Below are 26,822 nucleotides of genomic sequence, written 5' to 3'. Positions count from 1 at the left end.
GAGTTCGAGACCAGCCTGACCAACATGGAGAAACCGTCTCTACTAAAAATACAAAATTAGCTGGGCGTGGTGGTGCATGCCTGTAATCCCAGCTACTCGGGAGGCTGAGGCAGGAGAATCACTTGAACCCGGGAGATGGAGGTTGTGGTGAGCCAAGATCACGCCACTGCACTCCAGCCTGAGCAACAAGAGCGAAACTCCGTCTCAAAAACAACAACAACAACAACAACAAACAATAGATGAATAGGTCAATGGAATGGAATAGAGAGCCCAGAAATAGACCCAAATATAGTTAATTTATCTTTAACATGGAGCAAAGGCAATATAATGGGGAAAAGATTGTCTTTTCAACAAGTGGTTCAGAAACAACTGGATATCCACATGCAAAAAATAAAATAAGAATAGAATCTAGACATAGACATTACACCTTTGAAAATGAATTCACAATAGGCCCCAGACCTCCATGTAAAATGCGAAATTATAAAACTCCTAGACTATATAACATAGGAGAAAATCTAGATGACTTTAGATTTGGTGATGATGTAGATATAACACCAAAGGCATGATCCATGAGAGAAAAACTTGATAAGTTGGATTTCATTAAAATAAAAACATTCCTGTTTTGCAGAGACACTTAAGAGAGTAAGAAGGAAAGCTACAGAGAGAAAATATTTTACAAAACATATATCTGATAAAGAACTATTATCCAAAATATACAAAGAACTCAAACTCAACAATAAGAAAATAAACATACCAATTAAGAAAATGAACAAAAGACCTGAATACCTACCTCAGTGAGGAAGATATACAGTAAGTACATGAAAAGATGCTCAACATCATATGTCATTAGGGAATTGTGAATGAAAACAATGAGCTATCACTACACATCTATTAAAATGGCCTATTAGAATAGCCAAAATCCAGAACACTGACCACATCAAACGCTGGTGAGGATGTGGAGCAAGGGGACCTCTCAATTATGCTGGTAAGAATGCAAAATAATATAGCCATTTTGGAAGACAACTTGGTAGTTTCTAATAAAATTTAACATACTCTTAACACACGATCTAGCAATCAAACTCCTCGGTATTTACCCAAAAGAGATGAAATTTACAATCACACAAAAATCTGCATATAGATGTTTATAGAAGCTTTATTCATAATTGCCAAAACTTGAAAACAACTAAGATGTCTTACATAAGTAAACGGATAAACTGGTTCATCTAGACAATAGAATATTATGCAGCACTAAAAACCAATGAGCTCTGAAACCATGAAAAGACTGAAGAACCTTAAATGCATATTACTAAGCAAAAGAGGCCAGTGTGAAAAGGCTACGTATTATACTATTCCAACCATATGACATTATGGAAAAGACAAAACTATGGAGAGAGTAAAAAGATTAATGGTTGTCTCAACTCCTGACCTCATGATCCACCCACCTCGGCCTCCCAAAGTGCTGGGATTACAGGCGTGAGCCACCACGCCTGGCCCAACATGGTGAAACTCCGTCTCTAGTAAAAATACAAAAATTACCCGGGCATGGTGGGAGGCACTTGTAATCCCAGCTACTCGGGAGGTTGAAGCAGGAGAATTGCTTGAAATCGGAAGGTAGAGGTTGCAGTGAGCCGAGATCACGCCACTGCACTCACTCCAGCCCAGGCAACAAGAGCAAAAGCTCCATCTTAAAAAAAAGTTAAAATTGGACGGGCGCGGTGGCTCAAGCCTGTAATCCCAGCACTTTGGGAGGCCGAGACGGGCGGATCACGAGGTCAGGAGATCGAGACCATCCTGGCTGACACGGTGAAACCCCGTCTCTACTAAGAAATACAAAAAACTAGCCGGGCGAGGTGGCAGGCGCCTGTAGTCCCAGCTACTCGGGAGGCTGAGGCCGGAGAATGGCGTGAACCCGGGAGGCGGAGCTTGCAGTGAGCTGAGATCCGGCCACTGCACTCCAGCCTGGGCTACAGAGCGAGACTCCGTCTCAAAAAAAAAAAAAAAAAAAAAGTTAAAATTAAAATTAAAAAAGATTAATGGCTGTAGAGGGTTAGGGGAAGATAGAGTTGAATAAGTGGAGCACACAGGATTTTTAGGGCAGTAAAACTACTCTGTAAGACACTGTAATGGTGGATACATGTCATTATACGTTTCTGCAAACCCGTAGAATGTACAACATCAAGAGTGAACCCTAAACTATGGACTTTGGGTGATAACTACATGTCAATGGAGGTTCAGTGATTGTAAGAAACATACATTCTAAACCGGAGTGGGATGCTCATAGTGGAGAGACTGTACATGTGTGGGGCAGGAGGTATAGAGCAACTCTCTGCACTTCGTATTCAATTTTGCTATGAACCTAAAACTGCTCTAAAAAACAAAGTCCATCCAAAAAATTTCATTAAAGAAAAACACTGAGGAACCATCACACAAGGCAGAGTTTAGGACCAATTAAAAAAAAGGTATTAGAAAGAACAGTTCATTTACAATAGTAATCAAAACTACAAGGTACCTAAAAATATATCAAATAAAAATGTCAAAGACTTGTACAGTGAAAGATATCCTATATTCATTGAATAGAAACACATTATCTCAAAAATGTCAGATTTATGTAATAATCTATAAGGTGAATACACATTTAAAAAATCCCTATAGGGGAGAACAAGAAAAGTAAGAGGAGACTTGTCTTACCCATCCAATGCCCCCACTCTCCCCTAAAGTCTTATTATAAAGCATTGGTAATAAAAACAGGATTGTGTAAGCACAAGGAAAGGTAAATAGATCAGTGAAACACAGAGACCAGAAATAAATCTAAGCATAGCACGTATATAAACTGTGTATATAATGGAGTGAGCATTATAGATTAGTGAGCAAAGAATTCAATGAATGCTAATAAAGAATTCAGTGAATGCTGGCTTAACATAAGGAAAACATTTTGATTTCCACATCATGCCATATACATAAAATTAATTCCAGAGGACTTAAAGTCCTAAATGTGAAAAACAAAACCTTAATACTGTCCACACCTAGCTATTCCACCTTTAGTAATTTATTATAAGGAAATAATTGGAAAAGGGAACAGAGATATGTACAAAAATATATGTTCAGGTTCTTCCATTATTATTTACAATGGAAAAAAAAAAAACTAAAAACCTAAATGTACAACCAAGAAGTAAATAAACTGCTAGTATATACAATTAATAAAAACATATAAACTTATATTGCTGATATAAAAATTAGGCTGCGTGCAGGAAGCCAAGGTGAGAGGTTCACCATGCACCTTGAGCTCAGGAGTTTAAGACCAGCCTGAACAACATAGCAAAACCCCTGTCTACCAGAAATAAAAAAATTTTTAAAAATTAGGCACATGTAGTGGCACATGCCTGCCTGTAGCCCCAGCTACTCAGGAAGCTGAAGTAGGAAGACTACTTGAGCCTGGGAGGTCAAAGCTGCTGTGAGCTGTGAGCTGTGATTGTGCCACTGCACTCCAGCCTAGGCAACAGAGCGAGACCCTGTCTCGAAAATAACAACAATAATATTAATCCTATAAAAATGCATTTTACATATAGCTATGGCAATCAATGCTGTAGTATTGGTGGATACCAATGGAATCTGTTCAATGGAACAGAACAAAGAACTCAGAAATACTCCCATACAAATATGCCCACGTGACTTTTGACAAAGGTGCATAAGCAATTGGAGGAAAGATGGTCTTTCCAGCAAATGGTGCTGAGGTGACTGAACATTCATACACCAAAAAAAAAAAGAGAAACTTGACCTAAGTCTCATACCTTATATCAAAACTAACTCAAAAGTGATCATGGACTTAAATGTAAAACATAAAACTTTTAGGGGAAGAAAAGCCACAGAAAATATTTGGACTCTAGAGCTAGGCAAATAGTTCTTTGATTTAACCCCAAAGCACTAAAAAATCCATTAAAATAAATAAATTGGACTTTATCAAAATTAAAACCCTTTGCTCTGTGAAAAACTCTGTTGAGAGGATGAAAAAATCAAGTTACAGACTAGAAGAAAATATTTGCCAACCAGTCCTTATCAACAAAGGACTACTACCTAGAATACATAAAGAACTCTCAAAACTCAAGAGTAAAAATCAAAAAACAAGCAATTCAATTAAAAATTGGGCAAAAGGCATCAACAAACAATTCACCAAAAACAACATTCAGATGACAAATAAGCACTTGAGAAGATCAACATTACGAATCATCAGGAAAATGCAAATAAAAACTGTGACGAGATTATCACTACTCACCTATCAGAATGGCTAAAATTAAAAATAAGAATAATAATAATAACGATACCAAATACTGGCAAGGATGCAGAGAATCTGAGAGAATTTGGAGCACTTATAGATTGCCAGTGAGAATGTAAAAAATTGCACAGCTACTGTGAAAGATAGTTTAGCTGTTTCTCAAAAACCTAAACATATAACCATAGAACCCAGCAATTGTACTTCTGGGCATTTATTCCAGAGAAATGAAGACAGGCTCACACATACAAAAAAACCTATACAGGAATATTTGTAGTAGCTTCATTCAAAATAGCAAAACAACTGGAAGAAACCCAGATGTCGGCCGGGCGCGGTGGCTCAAGCCTGTAATCCCAGCACTTTGGGAGGCCGAGACGGGCGGATCACGAGGTCAGGAGATCGAGACCATCCTGGCTGACACGGTGAAACCCCGTCTCTACTAAAAAATAAGAAAAAACTTAGCCGGGCAAGGTGGCGGACGCCTGTAGTCCCAGCTACTCGGGAGGCTGAGGCAGGAGAATGGCGTAAACCCGGGAGGTGGAGCTTGCAGTGAGCTGAGATCCGGCCACTGCACTCCAGCCTGGGCGTCAGAGTGAGACTCCGTCTCAAAAAAAAAAAAGAAACCCAGATGTCCTTCAATTGGTAAATGGTTAAAAGTATCATGGCACATTCATGCCACGGAACACTATTCAGCAATAAAAAGGAAAGTACTCAGCCTGAGCAACATAGTGAGACCTTGTCTCTACAAAAAAATAAACAAAATTAGCCAGGTGTAGTGGTGTATTCCCAGCCACCCAGGAGACTGAGGTGGGAAGATTGCTTTAGCCTTGGTGAGCCGAGATTGTGCCACTGCACTGCAGCCTGGGAGATAGAGTGAGACCCTATCTCAAAACAAACAAACAAACAAAAACAAGGAAAAAGCTATAGATATATTCAACAACCTGAATGAAGCTTAGAAAATCATGCCATGTGAAAAGAGCCCATTTCAACAGGTTATATACTGTCTGATTCTATTTATATAATATTTTTGAAATGACAGAAATAGAGAACAGATTAGTCACTGCCAGGAGTTAAGAAGAGAATAGAGGTAGTGGAAAGTCAGTGTAGCTATAAAGGAGCAACATAAGGGATCTCTGTGTTGGTGAAAATGTTAATGTCCTGGTTGTGATATTTTACTGTAGTTTTGTAAAATGTTACCATTGGCGGAACCTGCGTAAAAGATACTCTGGATCTGTCTGTATTATTTATTACAATTGTGTGCAAATCTACAGTTATCGCAAAAGAGCATACATAAGATGATCCTTTTATTAAATCAGCAGCATATTAATATATAATATATAATATCTGCATATTAATTTTAAAAAGTTTGGTGGCCAGGTGCGGTGGCTCACACCTATAATCCCAGCAGTTTGGGAGACAGAGGCGGGTGGATCACCTAAGGTCAGGAGTTCAAAACCAACCTGGCCAACATGGCAAAACCCTGTCTCTACTAAAAATACAAAAATTAGCCCGGTGTGGTGGTACATGCCTGCAGTCCCAGCTACTAGGGAGGCTGAAGCAGGAGAATTGAACCTGGGAGGCAGAGGTTGCAGTGAGCCGAAATCGCGCGACTGCACTCCAGCCTAGGTGACAGAGCGAGACTCCATCTCAAAAAACAACAACCAAAAAAAAAAGGAAAAAGGAAAAAAAAATGGAAATAGCCAAAATACAAAGAATTAAAATTAAAATTAAAAAATGTTTGGAAATAAATAAAACAAGAGTATTAGTGGTTATATTGGTGAAATGATACATAACTGTTAAATTTCTTCTTCATACATTTATGTATTATAAAAGATTTTTTCAATGAGTATGCTCTACTATGATAGCAAGAAAAAATAAACGAAGCTATTTTCATCATGAAAAAGAGAATACATGCTATTGTATACAACTTTTTCACTGAAAAAATAACTATATAAATTCTTCCAAATATCATTTTAAAAGCTGTTTAATATTCCAGTGCACTGATCTATCAATTTTATTATTTCCTTATCATAGGGAATTAAGGATTGTTACTACTTTGTTTAAAAAAAAAAAAAAAGCAATGCAACAGATATTCTTCGATCTTAATCTTCACATGCAACTCTGATTATGTCTTACAGCCAGACTTCCAGTCATATAAACCTATTGGATTATAGAGTTACTGGAATATACTGAACAACTGCTTTTCTGAAAAACTATGAATTGATGTCCCCATCATAGTATAAGTGTGTGAGATCACTTTACTCTGTCCCTGAGAAGTTGTCAAAATTGTATTCACATTCCAAGCTCCACTGATCAAATAAGTACGGGAAACAGACATGCTAATCTCATACAGTGACATCACAACATAATAAAATTGACTTCACACCAGTCTTTGACATTATGCAATCTAATATGTATGGGTCTTGCTTGCTCATCTTCATCTCCCTTCACCTCCAGAAAGTTGAAACTTCTTCATCTGACATTGCGAAGCTACCTCTCTCAGCCTCATTCACTTGCCTCCTTGCAATCTCTCAAACCCATCTGACGCAATGTGTCTGTCCAAATGCTCTGTGGATAGCCACAGGGCTCTCTCTCTCACTGACTTTAGGTGTTGGCTCAAAAATCTCCAAATCAGAGGCTTTCCCATCCCACTCCGTGTAAATCAGCCACCCCCTTCTCCAGCCTCCCTAACTGTATTTACTTGCTCTTTCTCTGGCAATGACGTGCTGTAAGTTTTTGATTATGTCTCTACTTTATTCTGAAAATTTAAAAAATCAAATCCTATCCTTCAAGACACTGTCATCCCAACTTGTACAGACTATACACTTGTCTCTTTATCATGACCCAGGAATCAAGATCAGCTCCAGCAGAATTTATTTCTAGGCCATCCCTCCTACAATCTTTTTTTAGAGTTACTTTTTTGATAAATAATAATTGTACATATTTATATGGTACATATTTTAATACATGCAAATATTGTGTAATAATCAAATCAGGGTAGTTGGGATATCCATCATCTCAAACATATACCATTTGTATTGAGAACATTTCAAACCTTCTTTTCTAGTTATTTTGCAATATACAATACATTTTTGATAACTATAGCCACGATACTGTGCTATTGAACAGTAGAGAATTTACTCCTCTAACTGTATTTTTGTACCCATTAACCAACTCTTCATCCCTCCTACCCTTGCCAGCCTCTAGCAACCATCATTCTACTCTCCATCTCAATGAGATCAACTTTTCTCGCTGCCACATATGAGCGAAAACATGTAGTATTTGTCTTTCTGTGCCTAGCTTATTTCACTTAACATAATGTCCTCCAGGCTTATCCATGATACTACAAACGACAGGCTTTATTCTTTTTCATGGCTGAATAATATTTCATTGAGTATATGTGCCACATTTTCTTTATCCATTTATCTGCTGATACATACTTAAGTTGATTCGACATCTTGCCTATTGTGAATAGTGCTGCAATAAATACGGGAGTGCAAATATCTCTTTGATATACTCATTTCCATGGGATTGCTGAATCATATGGTAGTTCTATTTTTACATTTTTGAAGAACCTCCATACTGTTTCCCATAGTGGCTGTACTAGTTTACATTCCTACCAATAATGTATGAGAGTTTCCCTTTTACCACATTCTTGCCAGCATCTATTATTTTTTGTGTTTTTGATAATAGCCATTCTAGCTGGGATAGGAGAAATCTCAATGTGATTTTGATTTGCATTTCCCTCCTGCAAACTTTATTGATGTCCTTTCTCTATCTTGGCCTCCACCTCTGCAAATATAAATAATGCTGTTCACTGGGAAGCCCTATTCATGCTGCCCTCTGTTCAATACCCAAGATTGCTATTCCTTGCATCCTCCTCCCCACTACCTTTATAGCTTCCAGTCTCTATGTCCTCAACATCCGCCAAACCAACAAAGAAAGTAACATGAATGTAATAAGCTAATTCACACTAAGGTCTGTTTGGTTCAAATAGTAACTAAGAAAAAATCAAATTCTTAGGGTTTCTAACTGGAAAAAGAAAGATATAAAATGTACAGTTTGTGTTCCTGAGACATTTCCATTCCATTTTATTTCTTCAAGTTTGGTCATCACTTTTATTTTGTCATAGTATTTCCGCCTGAAATGTTTTAGTCTAGTTTAACATTATCCAAGAAGTACCTCCCTTCTGATTTTCGTTCCATTCAGCACTGACCTCCTCCCTCTGAAGGGAGGAACAGCAAAGGATGCCTCCTACTGACATTCCTCCCATCTAAGCAAGCATTTTTCTACTTCAGTGAGTCTCCATTTCATATTGAATTCTAGCAGACTATGTTTTTTCTCCTTTAAAATGTATTTGAAAGCCCCCTTTTCCTTTCCACATGTTACTTCCACAGATTATATCCTACAGGTATGAGGAATCAGGCCTATCAATCAATCCTAGGAGTAATGTTTGCTTTGAAATGTCATTAAGCAATTCAATTATTTTTAGAAGGAACTACTTTGAGTTTTTAAAGCCTTATAAAAAAGACCACCTCTATAGTATCCATTGTCCTTTGTCATTAAGATACATAATACAAGGTGATTGGCTTACTTTGTCATGTACCTAGATCCTTATATGGTTGCAATGGGCTACAAACATATTTTTAACTTTAAATTTCATTTTTTCTTGAAATCAAAAATAGATTAGAGCAAAGCAGTGACACTTTATCTTAAAAAACTACATATAACATCCTGTGCTATTCTGATGGTAGAACAAATGATTTTTAAAAACAAATGGGGATAATTCTTTGCATTCTACACCACAGCTTCCTGAGATACACTCAACTGCACACTACCAGATGATATGTGAAATACCCCCAAAGAATTAGAATCTTCCTCCAGCCCCACAAAAGACAACTTACCAGACTTCCTTGCTTTCAAAGCAATCACAGCTGCTAGCTCTCTCTGCACCTAATAAAATATTAGGGGGAAAAATCAAATTAGAAGAAGAAAAATGTAGCCATCAAAAGCAGTACTTTGTTTTTAGATATGCAGCCCAAATTCAGAGCTGTTGCAATTAAACCGAAGTTTGCTGCCAGCACTTTTTTGATTTTTGCTTGTTTTTAGTACGTGGAAAAACCTCTGCATAGGAACTTTCAGAAGAATCATATTGAATTACTTTTTTAAAAGTTAGACAGTTGCCAGAATGTATATATTGTAAAACACTGGTATTTACACTGTGACGATGGGAAGTACCTAAAAAAAAAAACTATATAACATTCAGATATAATGCAATTATGAATTAAATTATTAAAATATACATGATACCATAACAAAGATTAAATATTATTTACCTCTCAAAGATGCTAGTTTATACAGAAATTCTAGTAAAGTTGATATAGGTAATCCTGGTTTAATTGGACCTCTGCTCAAATATAATGAATGTTCACTGCAAGCCTGACAGGTTTACAGCAACCCTTTTGGATAATATGCCACATAAAAGCAAGCGTCATCAATGCATAGGGCAGGTGAAATGGGAACAGACTAGATGACCTTTAAAATCCTAAATGTCTTAAACCCTACTTACTTGTCCAAAGTTTTTAGCACTTAATCTCACTCTCATCTTTCCCACTTCGAACACTTAAATCCTTCCTTGAAAACATTTTCAAAGCAGAACATGAAACAGCGACAAAAAAGGTAAGCACAGTCACTTTCAAAGATAACATGAAGGTATCAATAAAAATTCCATAACGAGGAAGATCTCTCCTCTTCAGGACACAATCTCTCAAGCTCAGAAGTTTGTGTGTTCAGGTGTTTGGAACTGGTGATGGTTGGGTTTTTTCTGAGGGATGGGGGTATCAGGCAGCTGAATATATTGCAGTAATGACACTTTAAAGTGAGAACAAGGGAGTTCAAGGTTAAATTGCAGATTTGCTATTCAAATTAATGTAATCTACATTCATTTACTGGAAGGCAAGTGTAGCAATATGCTAGACCCTGAGACTCCACCGAGGACTGCTTTGTCAATGGCCAGGGCATTATCACCCCTGCAGAAGGCAGTCTGTCCCATGTACTGTCTTTATTGCCATGCTTTCCCTGATGGGCTACGTGAAAGCTATTCAAAAACGCATAGTCTTAATTTAGCTGATTCTTTGACACCTTAAGATTCTCTCAGGAAAATTACACAGCAGTGAAAAGACAATCAGTTCTTCTCCAACCTTAAGAGTTTGAGCTCTGAAAATGCTCACAGTTGGAAAGTTTACAGTTAAAGAACTCAGCGGGAAGAGTACTGAGGCAGACAGAAGTGATGAATGACCACAAGAAAACCTTTATAAGTACTGGTATGTATACTCAAATAAATTTAAAAAGCATCAAAGTAAAAATATCAATTACTGCATATTTTACATATTTTAAATTGTTTGTAAGGTTTATTGTAGTATTACCAGCCCTTTTTAGGATTTTCTTCATTCAGTGTCACAAATATTTGGAGTTGGGATAAAGAGGCAGATTATAAACATTCACAAGGGTCTTGTCACTGGTTTCCAGATTCTATGACCTCCCAGGGAAAACGCCACTGTGGCACACACACAGGGAGAAGGCAAAGATGGAAAATGATGCACGAGGTGGATCACTTAATTTGTTCACAAAGGATCAAAACCAGTCATCTCCAGCTTCCTCTTTTAATTTTCCACACCTGAAATCCCTTTATGGGATTCTCAGTTTTTCCTTTTCCAATTAGAAAATGATGCCCAAAATAGAAACAGCTCAGAAAAGGAAAGGATTATATTCCCACCAATGTATAACACTACAGCTTTTCAAAGAATTGACAGAGAAAGAAAGGAAAGAATGAGATGAGCAAGCAAAAACTGGAGCATTTCCAGGGCACTGGGAGGGTGAGAGATGGGCAGCGAGAAAGGCACAAAGAACTTCACAGTTCAACTTAGAACCTAGGCTGCTTTTTAACATAAAATAAATGAGATTACTGTACTGTATTACACCACATCCACTGAACCTCTGCCATGCGAGGATACGAGTATTTTATGCAAAGTAGGATGTAGGATAGCTTCCATGTTTCTGCACTAGGAAGGAAAAAGGTTTTGGCAAAACAAAACAAAACAAAATAAAACCCAAAGATAGGTTCGTCTTCCTACAAGACACAAACGGAAAAGTACTGATCAAGCAGAGCACACACTGGGTAAGATCCCTTTTATGCTGCTATAGGATCTTCACAGTTCTTTTTTGTTTTTTTAAATGACCTAGCAATCAATCAATCATTTAAAGTTGTGTGACTAATGCCTATATTTTGGCTGGGAACTCCACTGAGGCAGAGACCTGTTTGCCTTTTCTTCACATTATCCTGGGCAATTGACACTCATTAGCCCACAAGAGGTGGCTAAAGAGACAACCCTATTTATACAAAGACAGAAGGAGAAAATACAGAAAGGACCCAGGGGAGAGAAAAAACTTCCCAAGGGAGGACAATGAAAACTCAGAGAAGGCATGTCCTTGGCATAAGCTACTCCCAGCAGAAGTCTTCAGAACATGTTAGAAGGATTCAAAGTTGGCCTTTGCATATAATTGTTAGGTTTATATGAAACTGAATTGAAAACCTTAAACTCTGAGCAATTACTTAAACAGGGACTACACTTTTCTTCGTGTGCTAATAAGGGACCTGTTGGCATTGGAAAAGAAATGTCATACTCCAGTGCCAGTTGAGCCTTCAAATAACTGAGGCTCTGGCTAACATTCTGACCACAACCTCCTGAGACACCCTGAGCGGGAACTACCTAGCTAAGGTGCTTCCAAACTCCTAACATGTGGGGGATCGGTCAGAGTGGTGCGAGAAACTACAGGGAAAGGACACAAACCTTCTGAAAGGTCGGAAGGTTCTGCACAACCCGGGGGGGGCGGGGGCAGAGAACAGGTGAAGGCAGCTGTTCTATAACCCTGAGGCAGAGGGCAAGGAGTAGGTACAAAGGACTGTGGGGGAATTTATCTTAAACAAGCTTGTTTACTTATGCTGACCAGGAATTGACCTTTGATCATCTGTGTACACCTGACGTTCCCTGAAAGGGGAACAATGAATGTTAATTACCTACAGGTTGTGTTGGCTCCAGGTTTTCCGCATTGCGCCTGTACTGAATAAAAGCAAGCAGCTTCAGCTTCTCAGGGGTACTCTCTGGCCAGTAGAGCCAGGCAGTCACCTAGGTGCTCTTACACTGCTTACCTGTGTCTGAGTACTCCTTTCATCCACCTGCCAAGGTCTGTGGGACAGACCCAGTACTAACATAATAAATACACGTTTCAAATCTCTAGATTCTGGAGTCATTTGTTATGCTGAAGAGTCTTTTATAGGACAATGATGATTTTTCTACTGTAATCTAACTGTGTTGTTGGCAAACCTGAGTTCCTCTCATCATGCCCAAAATAGAGCCACTGTTAGGTTAGGCTTGAGAAATATACCAAATGTAGAACCATGTTCTGATACTGGCCATTGTTTCTATTCAATGAGGATACAAAACCCCTGCCCAGGTCATTAGAAAAAAAATGCATTGTTCTAAATCTGACAGAAACAGTAAATTATTAGCTTGGCTTTTCCTATCACAACTCTTCCCTACTATAATCCATAACTCCTTTTCAAAACCCCCTGGGACTAGATGTATTTCAGAATTCAAAATTTTACATATTTCAGAAAGGTATCTTAAGTGAGGTCTGGGGCAGCAACTTGTAGTCAGATACATTAATATTTCTTCCATGAAATGCATTACTATTCAAACCAAATGGGATAAAGGAAGACTAGAAAAAGCCTAGAGTTTTGCCACCAAATACGTTCAGTTTTTTATTTTGCCACCAAGTTAGTTATGAAGAACTTTCGTTTTTCAGAGTTTTTATATTATAGGACTGTGAATAAGGGACTGTAAACCTCTACTAGTTTTACATTAAAGTTTCCCTCCCTCATCTTTTTCTCATGTTTCTTCTTTTCCAATTGCTATTTGGTCACTACTTTTCGTCTGCTTACTAGGAAGAGCTTTCTTTAAATAGCTTGAGTTTTCATCTAGTTCAGCAGTTCTCAAACTTGACTGCACATTAGAATCATTTGGAGAGGTTTAAAAAAATACTGATATTTGGGCCTCAACTAAATGAGAATCTCGGGAGAGAACCAGGCATCAGTGTGTGTTGTTGTTTCCAAGCTTCGTAGGTGATTCCATTGCATCCAGGGTGAGAACTCACTGCTCTATTCAACAAGTATCTTACTTTCTCCAAGGCCCCATATTTCGACCTTCATTTCAACTGAGAATTTTTAGTCTGTACTTTGTCCTCCTCTAATTTAATTCATTTGTAAAGGAACATGGCCTTTACTGTATTTAGATATAAAATTATGCTATAATCCAATCAAATAAGATTCACTTACTATAGTAGCAGTTCGACAGACAAGATTTATTCAAGTACAAAGAAAATTGCAAGGAGGCTTTTTAAGAAGCTTCAAGTTTAATTTAAAATATAGTTTACTCAACATAAAACAACTATGCAATTCAAAACACTTGCAGCTGACAGTTATATTTGGCCTTGTAAATGTCTAAATAGAGGATGATTAAAGGACTGATAAAACATATCCCAAAGTTTTCCCTCTCCCCTAGTTACCCATGAGAAACTAGAGTCAGAAACGTGTTGAAATGTTTTGGCTTTCAATCTTGGATAACCAGCATGACTGTTCACAAAATAGCCTTGACATTCAGTGAGAATCAGAGTCAGTCTTACGTCCAGTATTCTGTCTTCTTTTTCCTGTGGCACTTTAATAGTGCCTTCAGTCTTAAAATCCAAAGGCTCCCGGACCTGTTTTGCATCAAAGCTAAGACTCATGCAAACTCTGAGTGACAGAGAGTTTCTCCGTGGGAGAGGTTAACTGAGAAGACATGAGCAGGCTTCCCGGAAGAGGAGGCCCTTGAAATCAAGGTATGAAGCTCAATTAGAAAGTCAAGGAAAGTCGGGCTGGACCCAGTGGCTCACACCTGTAATCCCAGCACTGTGGGAGGTCAAGGCAGGTGGATCATGAGGTCAGACTGACAAACATGGGGAAATCCGTCTCTACTAAAACTACAAAAGAATTAGCCAGGTATGGTGCGCGCACCTGTAATGCCCACTACTTGGGAGGCCTAGGCAGGAGAATCACTTGAACCCGGGAGGCGTAGGTTGCAGTGAGCGAGATCACACCATTGCACTCCAGCCTGGGCAACAGAGCGAGACTGCGTCTCAAAAAAAAAAGAAAGTCAAGGAAAGTCATTTTGAGAGGACAGAGGAATACTGGCAAAGGTCTTAGTTACCAAAGGCTTTTCCTATCACAACCCTTCCCTACTATAATCCATAACTTGTCCTTACAAATTAATTTTTAATAGAATTGCCAATTCACAAATTCCCTAAAGGCTTTTAGTAAATCTATTAATCTTAGAAACATTTAAATTTTGATGCCATAATAGAAATGTTTTTAAAATACAGAGCCCATTTTTCTCAATTTCCTAAACTAAATGTAAGAAGAAACATAAATCTAATATTCTTCCATGTTTTCTTCCCAAAAATATACAACTTTTAAGCCATTATGCAATGTTAAGCTAGTATGGACTTCAGGAATTCTAGAAAAAATAAATAAATATGCTTCTTAATAATTGTACTTTTATTTTTTATTTTCTTATTTTTTCGAGACAAGGTTTCGCTCTGTCACCCAGGCTGGAGTGCAGTGGTACGATCTCAGCTTACCATAACCTCTGCCTTCTAGGGTCAAGCAATCCTCCCACCTCAGCCTCCTGAGTAGCTAGGACTACACGCGCCTGCCACCATGCCCAGCTAATTTGTTTGTATGTTTTTGTACTGATGGAATTTCACAATGTTGTCCAGGCTGGTCTTAAACCCCTGACCTCAAGTGATCTGCCCATCTCAGCCTCCCAAAGTGCTGGGATTGCAGGCATGAGCCACCATGCCCAGCCAAGAAACTACTGTTCTCCAACAAATAGTTTATTTAACAGATAGTTATTTCCCCAATAACTGCTGTCATCACATCAAACAGGTATTTGTTAAGCATGCTGTGATGATAAAATGTATCTATCCTTACTCATCTGTTTCAAGGCACTTCGGGGTATCTTTTAAATCACTTAAATAGACTTGTTTAATGCAAAGAAATATGCATATTAACTTCATTGTAACTGAGATAATAGCTGGCCATTTAAAGACTAATATATGTAGAAGTGATCTGAAACTAACAAAATGAACTGGAATAAAGTCTTCTACAGATTTTAAACGTCTATTAAGTCTGCTACACATACACCTAATGTGATAGTGGTTCACATTAAAAAGATCTGATAGTTGAGTACAAGCATACTATAAGTTAATGGGAGTTGGATTACTTAGAATGGATAACACTGTTTTTAGGAATATTGCTAGAGGTATGACATTCAGGTCACACAAAAAAAATGGACTCCAGAAAGATCAATATCTGGATTGTATTCAGTTTTGTTAAGGTCCATGAGGAGTAGACAGTATCCACAGTAGAATGGCCAGAAGATAGTCAGCTCCTTGTAGCTCAACTTGACGAACACAGCCATCCTCATTTACCTCATCCTCTCTGCACGATTTGACTATTACTCACTCCCTTTTTGTTAACCATTGGGATTTCATGGTATCCCATGCTCCAGGTTTTCTCCTTCCTCTCTGACTACTGCTTCTCTTCTCCAAAGGCTCCCCTTCTCCTCTGCCTTTTACAAAGACTTTGAAATGCCTTAGTGATTTATCCTCAACCCTCTTGACCTTCTTCTCTTTCTATTCACTCACATGACTTCAATTATATTTGCATTTCCAGCCCATATTTCCTCAGCCCTAGATCCCCACAGCCATCTACCTTCCGGACCTGAAAGTCCCACTTAGTGGCTCAAACTCAACATTTCCAAAGGTGAGTTCACTTTTTCTTTTTTTGAGACTGGGTCTCACTCTGTCGCCCAGGCTGGAGGGCAGTGGTCCAGTCATGGCTCACTGCAGCCTCCATGACCAGGGCTCAAGCGATTCTCCTGCCTCAGTCTCCCAAGTAGCTGAGAGGACAGGCACACACCACCATGCCTGGCTAATTTTTTTATTATTTGTAGAGATGACAAATTGCTTTGTTGCCCAGACTGGTCTTAAATTCCTAGGCTCAAGCAATTCTCCTGCCTCAGCCCCCTAAAGTGCTAGGATTACAGGAGTGAGCCACTGAACCCAGACTGAAGTCACTTTTTTACCACTTCTGCTGCACTCCACAAATCTGCTCCATGAATGGCACCATCAGATACCACAGTCCCAAGTCAGGAAGTAAGGTATCCCTGATTTAGCTCAGCCCATCACTGTCTCCTACTCAGGCCTCTGTCTCTAATTTTTCTCTCTCCATCCCACATCATTCTCTACTCTTCAGTCAGACTAAATCATCCTAAAATATAAATTTTATAATATGATACCTTTTCCCAAAGAACGCTTCAAAGATTTCTCAATGACAATATGACAGAGTTCAATGTCTGATACTGCATATATAGTGTTCTTCTGGTCTGGTCTTCAGTATCATCTCTATCTCCATTCCTCCTTCCAAAATCCATGCTCCAAGCTTTTTAAAATATGGCATTTGCAATTCCCTGGATGGACTGTGCTCTCTCTTTGCCCCAGGCCTTTTCACATATTCTGTCTGGAATGCCTCCCCACCTCCCCACCTGTGTGGCTGTCATGTACTTGCCCTTCAGATCCCAACTTAGGTACCATCTTCTCCTGAGTGTCACTCACCTCTCCTGTGTGAAGTCCTGTTTATACTCCAATAGCACTCTATACTTGTTTCAATTATAACACTTATCACACTCTAATGAAATCTCCTCTTTAGCTGGAGGGCTCCAAAACTAGTTTATAAGCCCACTGAAATGGACTCCTTTATTCATCATTATGACCCTGACTCCTGGCACCATTCCTGGTACATATGTTTGTGATCAAGAACACAAGTAAAATGTTTACAGTTGTTACTGAGAAGGTGTAGGGGGAACATGATCATTAACTTCAAGTATTTCAAAGTCTGAGGTTGAAATTCAGACCAACGGAGAGAAGTTGCAAAAGGATATGTTTTAGCTCACTGTAAGAACTTTCAAATACCCAGAACTGTCCACAGTGGAAATGGTCTATTGAATTTGTGAGATTCAATAGGAGATGCTTTCCATGGGAAGGTATATATCAGAAGTGCCCTAAGGAATTTTTAAAGATTTGTTTTAAGAATATCTCATTTCCTAATCACCCCACTATCAAAAGAGAACAAGCATGTTCTCTTTGGAGACCGTGGGGGTTGTTCATGTCACCTGGGAGTTGGTGACATCTGTCAGCCTGCAGTTGAATAGTTGGTGATGTTATGGCCATCTAATCCACCTGACAGAGATAGAGGTGGTGCAAATCTGAATGAATAGATAAAAAAAAAAACTGTGGGAAACCATTTCTTGTTGTGGAAATCTCATGAATTTCATAGTACAAACAACAGAAGAAACTACAGATGTTTACAAGAACTCTGAGAAGGCCAAGCTAACGACACTAACATATTTTCAAAAGAGCAGGTGTATCTGTGTCTTCAGTTTTCAAAGCTGCTCTTAAAACCTCTGATTGGTAATTTCTCTGAAGCCCTAACTGCTGATCAACATGAATTTCCTGATAAATAAAAATTCATATATAAAATGTATTTTAAGGGAATAAGTCTGTTAGACATTTTAATTTTTTTGTAATAATGAAATAAAACATTATGTTTACATCATTAAAATTTTAATTTTTATGTCTCAAGTTACTTTTCTTACTGTTTTCTGGCAGACCCAGTGTATTATTCAATCTACTAAAAGCTCATAAATGACTCTCAGGTGAATTTTCATGATACAGTTTATTTAATAAAGCATCTTTAAAGCCATAACATAATTTTAAACTCATGCCTTTTTACTATGTCTTTTATTCTATGTTACACACCATTCCATACATATATTTTCCCAATCATTGTGCCCTTTGGAGATAAGATTATAAACTATAGCAATTATGTAACTACATCAACAGTCAAGTCCCAGACATTCTAGGGATCTTCTATGGTAGCAATCTCTCATTTGTAGGGACAGATTCCTGTAGAACCTTGTAGGGATGTTACATTACAAAGACTGATATTGGGATAAACTCAGATTGGTGAAGACTATTTCTTTTTTTTTTTTTTTTTTTTTTTGAGACGGAGTCTCGCTCTGTCGCCCAGGCTGGAGTGCAGTGGCACGATCTCGGCTCACTGCAAGCTCCGCCTCCCGGGTTCACGCCATTCTCCTGCCTCAGCCTCCCGAGTAGCTGGGACTACAGGCGCCCACAACCGCGCCCGGCTAATTTTTTGTATTTTTAGTAGAGACGGGGTTTCACCGTGGTCTCGATCTCCTGACCTTGTGATCCGCCCGCCTCAGCCTCCCAAAGTGCTGGGATTACAGGCGTGAGCCACCGCGCCCGGCCAACTGTTTCTAACTAGAAATTCTATGCATAAAAACTGCTAACAAGTGAAGCCTCCTGGAAGAACAAGATTCAGAACCCAAGATCCAAAAATCTAAAACAAGAGTAGGAAATCTCTAATTATTTTATGCCAACCTTGAGAGAAGCTGAGTTTCCTGATGGTGGGGTGGAGTCACAGTCCTTTACCTCATAGGATTGTTGTAAGATTTAGATGAATTAACATGTATAAATCATCGGGACTAATTGATCCGACACAGAGTAAGTGCTATTTGAGTGTTAGCTATTATCATCCTCATCACATAATTAGAATATAGTTGAGCTGAATGACAGAAGCAAGGACATATCCAGTCTTTAATTGCTTTAATATTGCATATGTTTAAGCCGCTTCTTCCACCTAAATTATAAACTCTTTCACAATCAGTATTTCCTCCATTTATTATATTTCACCTACCTAGCCCAGTCCCATTGCAACAAGCATAAAAGAGGCTGAAACATTTCAGTGAAAAGTTGTAAACAGTGCTTAAAGTGCTGCTTTTTCAGACTTTACTTTAAAAATGAACTTTTAGATTTCTACAGAATTCTGAAGCCTTTATAAATGTATGAAGGACAGACTTCAGATTTCAAAATTCACTTTGAAACGTCAGAGGTATCAATCAACTTAAGTAGCTGTGCCCTGGCAGCTTCTGACATTCAAAAGAGAACTGCTGTGTTATGAATCAGGAGATTATGGGTTCAAATTCAAATTCAAAGCCAAATTCAAATTCTTGTATTCAACAAGAAATGTGCATTAGTTTAATATATCTTCCATAGCAAATCATCACCCATTTTACTGCTTAATATCCACTTATTATTTCATATTTGTATAGGTCAAAAGTCCAGGTACAGAGTGGCTCAACTGGGTTCTCTGTTTCTCACAAGGCCTCTTGTAAGGCCCAAAGCAAAGTACCTGCTGGGCTGCACTCCTTACTGGAAGCTCTGGGGGAGCATGTTCTTCCATGCTCATGCAGGTCATTGACAGAATCCAGTTCTTATGTCTGTAGGGCTGAGGTACCTGTTTCCTCGCTGGTTGTCACCCAGAAGCTGCCCATAGCTCCTAGGGCCCTCTTTCTGGTGTCTGCACATGGGCTCCTACGTCTTAGAGCCAGCAATGACACGATGACACCCTCTTAGGCTCAGAATTTCATTCACCTTGCCTTCTGCCATATTACTTTGACTCCCACAAAAGCAAGTTCTCTCCTTTATTTTAAAGGCTCATATGATTACACAGAGTCCACATGACAATCTAGGTCTGTAGCCTTAATTACATCTGTAAAGCACCTTTTGCCCTGTAATGTAATATGTGCAGGACCAAATGGGTATTCATGTTTGGGGGACCATTTTACCCATTACAGAATGACACAGATCTGGAAAAACTACCCCTCAACACCTCATTAGGGCCTTAAAGTCACTTGCTAATACAGCCTAGCTCTGGAACATGATTTACTTGCTATACAACCTTCACTAGATTACACCAAACTCTCTTTCCCTTTACAACTTTCTTCTGTTGTACCCCAAAGTCCTAACCAGTGCCCCAAATTCATCTCAAATTAACTCATTTATTTGCCTCCATTTTCACCCCCTGAGATGTCTCTCAAGTCTTACAATCTATCTAGAATGTTCTTTTCTTTCCCTTATCTAGACAAAGCCTGCATTCCAGTTTCTGCATGGAGCTAACCTTAATTATCAAGACGTTCATAACTTTTCTGATTTTTTACATCACATCAACATCACACAATGTGCATAATCTGGAAACTGTTTAATTTATACTTATGTTAATTTTTAAACAAAATCACTTTTTTGTGGTTTTTGTTAATTTACAGTAATGTAGGTTTATTTCTGAAATTCAGAAAATGAATAAAAGTAGATGAGGAAAAATCACCCCCAGTCCCAGTGTCTGAAGAGCTAATCCTAAATTCACTCACTGCATGTAACATGGTGCTAATTATTAGCTATGGGATATAAAAATTGATATATTAACCATATTATTTTATCTATTGTTAATAGATGGTTCATGCCAATAATGTTGGTTTTAAGAAAAGTATTGGTATCACAGAATTGTAGGCCAGAAGTAATAAAAAGGTCACCTACTTCAGTTCTATACTAGATGCCTTAATCCTCTACACAGAGCACAGAATATAAAATAATAAAACAACAAAACACACACTTCCATAGAACTTATTATGTACCTGGGCACCGTTCCAAATATTTTCCATGTATTCACTGACTTAATTTATATGCATAGTGCCTTTTGTATCTGACCTGTAGTAACCTGCATAGATAAGCTCTTGAAGAAGTTCCGTAATTTTTATGAAAATAATCTAGAATAAATTCATATATGCACACAGATCTCTTATATGTGTTTATAATTCCTTACCCAGCTACATAGCCTATTCAAACCTCTTTACAAACCACTGAAACCTGCTACTAATATTCCACTGAATCCATAGGTTCTTTTGTTTTAAAGAGCAAATTTTTGCTATACAACTAGAAGAGCCTAGTAATAGTTTTTTGGAAGGTTTTAATATCTATTTTTAAATCTGTCTTTTGCCCATTCAATTCTCAGAACCCCACGTGTGTTTGTCCTGACTCTCAATACACAGTTTCTTTAAGTAGATTAAGACTTAATCTACAGTTTCTTCAAGTAGATTAAGTCTTAATCTACTTAAAGAACTTTCCTACCTATAGATGCTTTTTAAAAAGTTGAACTTTATTCCTTGATATTTCTTCTAATCCAAATTCAAATTAAATTAAAATGGTGCTTTAATTTTTCATGATTGGCATAGGATCCATTAAGTTTGAAAATTTGCTCTGTTATCTACTAAGATATAATATATTCTTATGCATAGTTTCATATTAGTGTTATAGGTAAGAGGATATTAAATGAGATTTGTCCTGTGGTCTTAGCATTTTCACTGAAACCCAAAGTCAAGAACAATTGGTGAAAAGTGCTCAGACCTTCTAAAGATAGAGCTAGGTGCACCTCCACAGATTCCATTAGCCCTGAAGCAGCAAAATTCTATAAAATCATGTTGGCAACCCTCATCCCTTCACCCACTTCAAGGAATTATTAGGGAGACTTGAAGATTATTCAGGAGGGATCAACAAAGACCATTTATTTAAAGGGAGTTGCTGGAGTGCTACAAGGATAAATATTATACATACATACAGACTTCAAGTCAAATGACAGGGGTCTCAATCACTTGAATTCAATGGCATTTGTTCCCAAAGTTTAGGGACTGCTCTCATCTGTAAAATTACAAGAGGCCTGGCAATGGGCATATGGAGGCAGAGGAAGAGAGAAAAGCTATGCTGTGTTGGGATGGCCTCCATTTCCAGGGCTTGACAGGACAATAATGCCCTTGTGCTTCCTATGTGCCAGTAGAGAGTTGGATATAGGTCATTTTGGAAACAGGTCTCCGGAAAAGGTGGGGTGACCCCAATAGAAGAAAACTGTGAGAAGGAAGCCAGAGGCTGGAGGGACAGTTCTAAAGTTTCAGAAGAAGAGGAATTGCCAGGGCCATGGAATTATAATCTGGAGCTCCTTACACACAAGAATATCCACCAATCCACACAATGGCCCCATATAGAACAAAAGAGATTTCTACAACTCTCACACAGAGAACCCTGAGGCCAGACTGTAACTGTGGCAGTCAAGAAAGACCTTTCTTGATATGGCCTCTCTTCTCCCTAGCCTCTCAAACCCTGGCTGAGTCAGCAGCCGCACAGTGAAGCAGAGGAGGAGGCAGGGAAGAGGAAAAAACAGAAAAATATGATGGGAAATGTCAACAAAACTAAACCAACCCTGGCCCTTTTCCCAGCCTCAGGTTGGGGGAAAGGAGACGCTTTGAAGTGGATGGGAGATTGAAGTTCTGATACTGGACTCAAATGGACTTTTAAATATCTGAAGAAATAGAGACTGCTCTGAGAAAGGTGAAAAAGCTATGGATCTGCACAAAGATTCACCCAGGAGTGGGAATGAAACAGTCAGAACCTGTTTGAGGAAACTGGTAAAAAAGGGTAAATTTTTTCCTGCTTTTATCTTATTGAGACTAGTTCATTTAATGAACCATTTATATGTATATAGTTGGTTTTATAATGAGAGTAGAAACATACAGGTACAAAAGCCATTTAGTTGTTTTTTTCCCTCTTAACTTTATCCCCTGTTCCTTGTTTTATGTCTGGGAATGTTTCTCTTACATCCTGAGCTGATGCTGCAGTATGGGTTTAATCTCTCACAGCTAGAATGTCAGCCTAACTAAATTTCATTTAAACAATCTAGGTGAGGAAGCGGTGCCTGCTCATCTCCAATGCTGGGGTAATCTTAGGCAGTGTGAAATTCAAACTTTAGTGAAGAAGAAAAAAAGAATATTGCCTGAACATATACTTCTTTTTTTTTTTTTTTTTTTTTTTTGAGACAGAGTCTCGCTCTGTCGCCCAGGCTGGAGTGCAGTGGCCGGATCTCAGCTCACTGCAAGCTCCGCCTCCCGGGTTCACGCCATTCTCCTGCCTCAGCCTCCCGAGTAGCTAGGACTACAGGCGCCTGCCACCACGCCCGGCTAGTTTTTTGTATTTTTTTTAGTAGAGACGGGGTTTCACCGTGTTAGCCAGGATGGTCTCGATCTCCTGACCTCGTGATCCGCCCGTCTCGGCCTCCCAAAGTGCTGGGATTACAGGCTTGAGCCACCTCGCCCGGCCCTGCCTGAACATATACTTCTGACTTTAAGAGTGGTTCTATAACTTCCTCTTTTGGCTTAGGATTGGGAGGGACAGCAAATGTGAGAAACATGAATAAAATTAGAGTCTACATTTTCACCTGACCTGACACACCCTTTCCTCTCTCTTGCTTTCTAAACACAAATAGGGTTCTGGGGTCTCTGAGCAATTCTTTTAATTGCCATGGGTCTTCCTATTCTTATCCGTAATAGAAGGGAATTGGAGAAGATGATTTCTTTTTCTTTTGAGACATGGTCTGGCTCTGTCACCCAGGTTAGAGAGCAGTGGTACGAGCTCAGCTCACTGCTACCTCTGCTTTCCCAGCTCAAGCCATCCTCCCACCTCAGCCTCCTGAGTAGCTGGGACCACAGATGCATGCCACCTCACCGGCTAATTTCTGTATTTTTCGTAGAGACAGGTTCTCACTTTGTTGCTAAGGCTGCTTTCAAATTCCTGGGCTCAAGTAATCTGCCCGCCTCAGCCACCCAAAGTGCTGGGATTACAAGCGTGATCCACATTGCACCTAGTGAAGAAGATAATATCTAAAGCTGTCTTCCCTTCTATCCTTGTTCCAAATAAACCAACCACGATGTTCTCAAACTGAAGAATTCCAATGAACTATAATAATTCCTCATTTTAATTACTGAGGTACACTGCAGAACCTGTGATGAGGAGATACAAAGTGGATATCTGTTCAGCTGAACTGAGATGAGTTCAATGAAACCAAGATAGCCAACAGGGTTTCCTGGGTTAACTAACGAACCTTATTCTCTCTTGCTATTCTAATGCATCTGACAAAGATGTTACTACACAAAGCTTCTTATAGCACATTCCAATCCCCTCAGGAGCCTCACTGGCTCTTTGTGTCTACCACATAAAATCTTAACCTCTCCCTCTGCAATTCTAGACCTTAGACACTTCACTCTGCGTACCGGATACACGGATTCTTTATTACTGCCTTCTATGCATCACAGACTTCTGCTGAACACAAATGATGGCCATTTCTCAAACATTCCCCATCCTGGCTTCTTCACTCATGCTATTCTTTCTAATTAGATTGCTATTAATATTTCCTATTCATTCATACTATCCTTTATATTCAACATATCATTCAAGCCGTTCCCCTGTCTCCAAGGGACCTATTTTAAAACCCTAACTGAGCAAAATGACGTTTTACTTTGACCTCCACAGTACTTTGTATTCACAACAGAGAACCTTTATAGCTATTCACGTCTACATGGTAAGCTCCTTGCAGACATGGACCAAGCTATATTTTTTTTCCTCTGAATTCATACAATGGAATCACAAAATCTGATAACCAGTCTGAATAAACTTCTAAACTGCTAAATCATTTAGCCATGTCTACCATTATTTTATAATTTCTAATAGGTTAAAAATTAAAATGCTATTTAATATAATTCCAAGGGCACCATTTCATAAAATCCTTCAAAATAGGAGAGAATTCCACAATCACATTCCAAACCCAACCTGTTGAAATCTACTCAGTAAATATAAAATGTTTTAAGTGATGATAATGTGGAAAACTGTGTTTTCAACCCATATAGATATTATTTTTAATTAATATGGACTCTTAATTCAATATTTAATTAATAATGCCTGTCTCAAATGCTTCATCTCTCCAATGGAATGGTAACACACCCTGTCATGTCAGACTGAAATGTGACAATGTATGACAAACAGTATCAGAATGCCTGTGCAAGGTAAGAACTCAACAAATATTAGCCCATTCTTAGCCCCTTACCCGTTTCTCACTTGATCTAATGCAGTAATGCAGGCTAATGCATTAACAACTGCAAACAAATCTCTTCAAAGGTTTCCCCATAAAGAAGTTCATCTCTGAGCTGTTCATAACAGCAAAAGAGTGAAAATAAAATCACAATGTTCAAAATAGGAGAAAATGATTTTAAATCTGTGTAATGGGTAATGGGATACTATAGAATCACTAAATATGTTGTGGCCAGTGCTTTTAGCTCCCAGAACATATTAAATAAAAAGTATAGAACACCAAATAAGGTATTTAGGGTTTTTTCTGCAAAAAAAAAAAAAAAAAAAATTACTCTGCAAAAAAAAAAAAAAAAAAAAAGATACACACACACACACACACACACACACACACACAGGAAAAACAACCTAGCAAGTAATAATAATTTATTTCTGGGTCGTTTCATTATAGGTACTTTTCTAATTTGCATTTTAAAAAAATGATGAAGTCTTTATATTCAAGTTAAACAATACAAATGTCACCTAAATAAAAAGGAAGCTGCAAAGCATAATCCACAGTACTGTTATCTCACTGTCAGACTTCTCATTTGACATTTACAAACATAGGAAATGAATTCACACTCTTTCCACCCAGTATTGACATAAAATGTCATTATATTCTAATTTTTACAGCAATATAAAATAACAGAAACTAATTTAAAATTTGTCTTATTCCATCACCACCAAAAAATTCAAGTAATTTTCACTGTTTTATATGCCTCCTGGTTCTCCTCCATATATGGGCATACTATACAAAGCTATAACACTGACTGAAGTATGCAAAACTTCCATTTCATCTAAAGCAGCTATAAGAAGTTATATTTTAAATAAATGCACAAAGAAGCAGCCAAATATGAAACATTCATGGATCATCCTTTTAAAGCTCTGTCAGCTTCTTTCAGAGAGGATTTCACATTAACACTTCACAAACCCATGACTGTCAATATCCGCAATGAGAGTCGAATGGTATATTTCTATTTCTTGTCAATAAAAAGTCTATACTTTCCATGAATATTGCATATCAAAGTGATTTTCATCTCAGAAATACTCAAATATCATAATATACATGTATGCAAACACACACAACCCTCTTTCCCTATTCCCAAGAGATTCATTGAGACATTTTACCCTTGAATGAGTTCTGCACACTTACACCTTTCTGAACACATAAAGATAAATTTCCCCCTGCCCTGCATTGCTTCATTTCAATAGGCAATCCAGTATGTATCATGCTGCTTACCAAAACCAAACTCTCAGGGCTAGAGTTAAAAATTAAGTTACCACACTATCTGGGTAGATTTTGATAGTTTCTTTGGAATTAGAGATGATGGCTTAGTAATTAATTTTAAAAAGTTGTGTGTGTGTGTGTGTGTGTGTGCACATGCAAACCTGTATATTATGGTGTTTGGGGATCTATTACCAGGATGAAGATACATAATAGACAGAACATATAAGAATGTTTTATTGACAAGCAATAGAAATATACTATTCAGCAATCTATTCAGGTATTGACAGGTATAGGTTTGTGGAGTGTTAC

At 38.3% G+C, this 26,822-nt stretch overlaps 1 protein-coding gene across 1 annotated transcript in view; it reads right to left on the bottom strand.

Moving 5' to 3' along the window:
• Positions 1-26,822, bottom strand: part of RAPGEF5 (Rap guanine nucleotide exchange factor 5) — a 243,076-nt gene that overhangs the window by 143,117 nt on the left and 73,137 nt on the right. Inside the window, 1 exon segment of the mRNA NM_001194158.3 lies at positions 9,172-9,220. Coding sequence (NP_001181087.1) covers positions 9,172-9,220 — 49 coding nt within the window.

Source organism: Macaca mulatta, chromosome 3 (genome assembly GCF_049350105.2).
Source record: "Macaca mulatta isolate MMU2019108-1 chromosome 3, T2T-MMU8v2.0, whole genome shotgun sequence".
Classification (NCBI taxonomy): domain Eukaryota; kingdom Metazoa; phylum Chordata; class Mammalia; order Primates; family Cercopithecidae; genus Macaca; species Macaca mulatta.
This window is presented reverse-complemented; position numbering and strand designations above follow the sequence as displayed.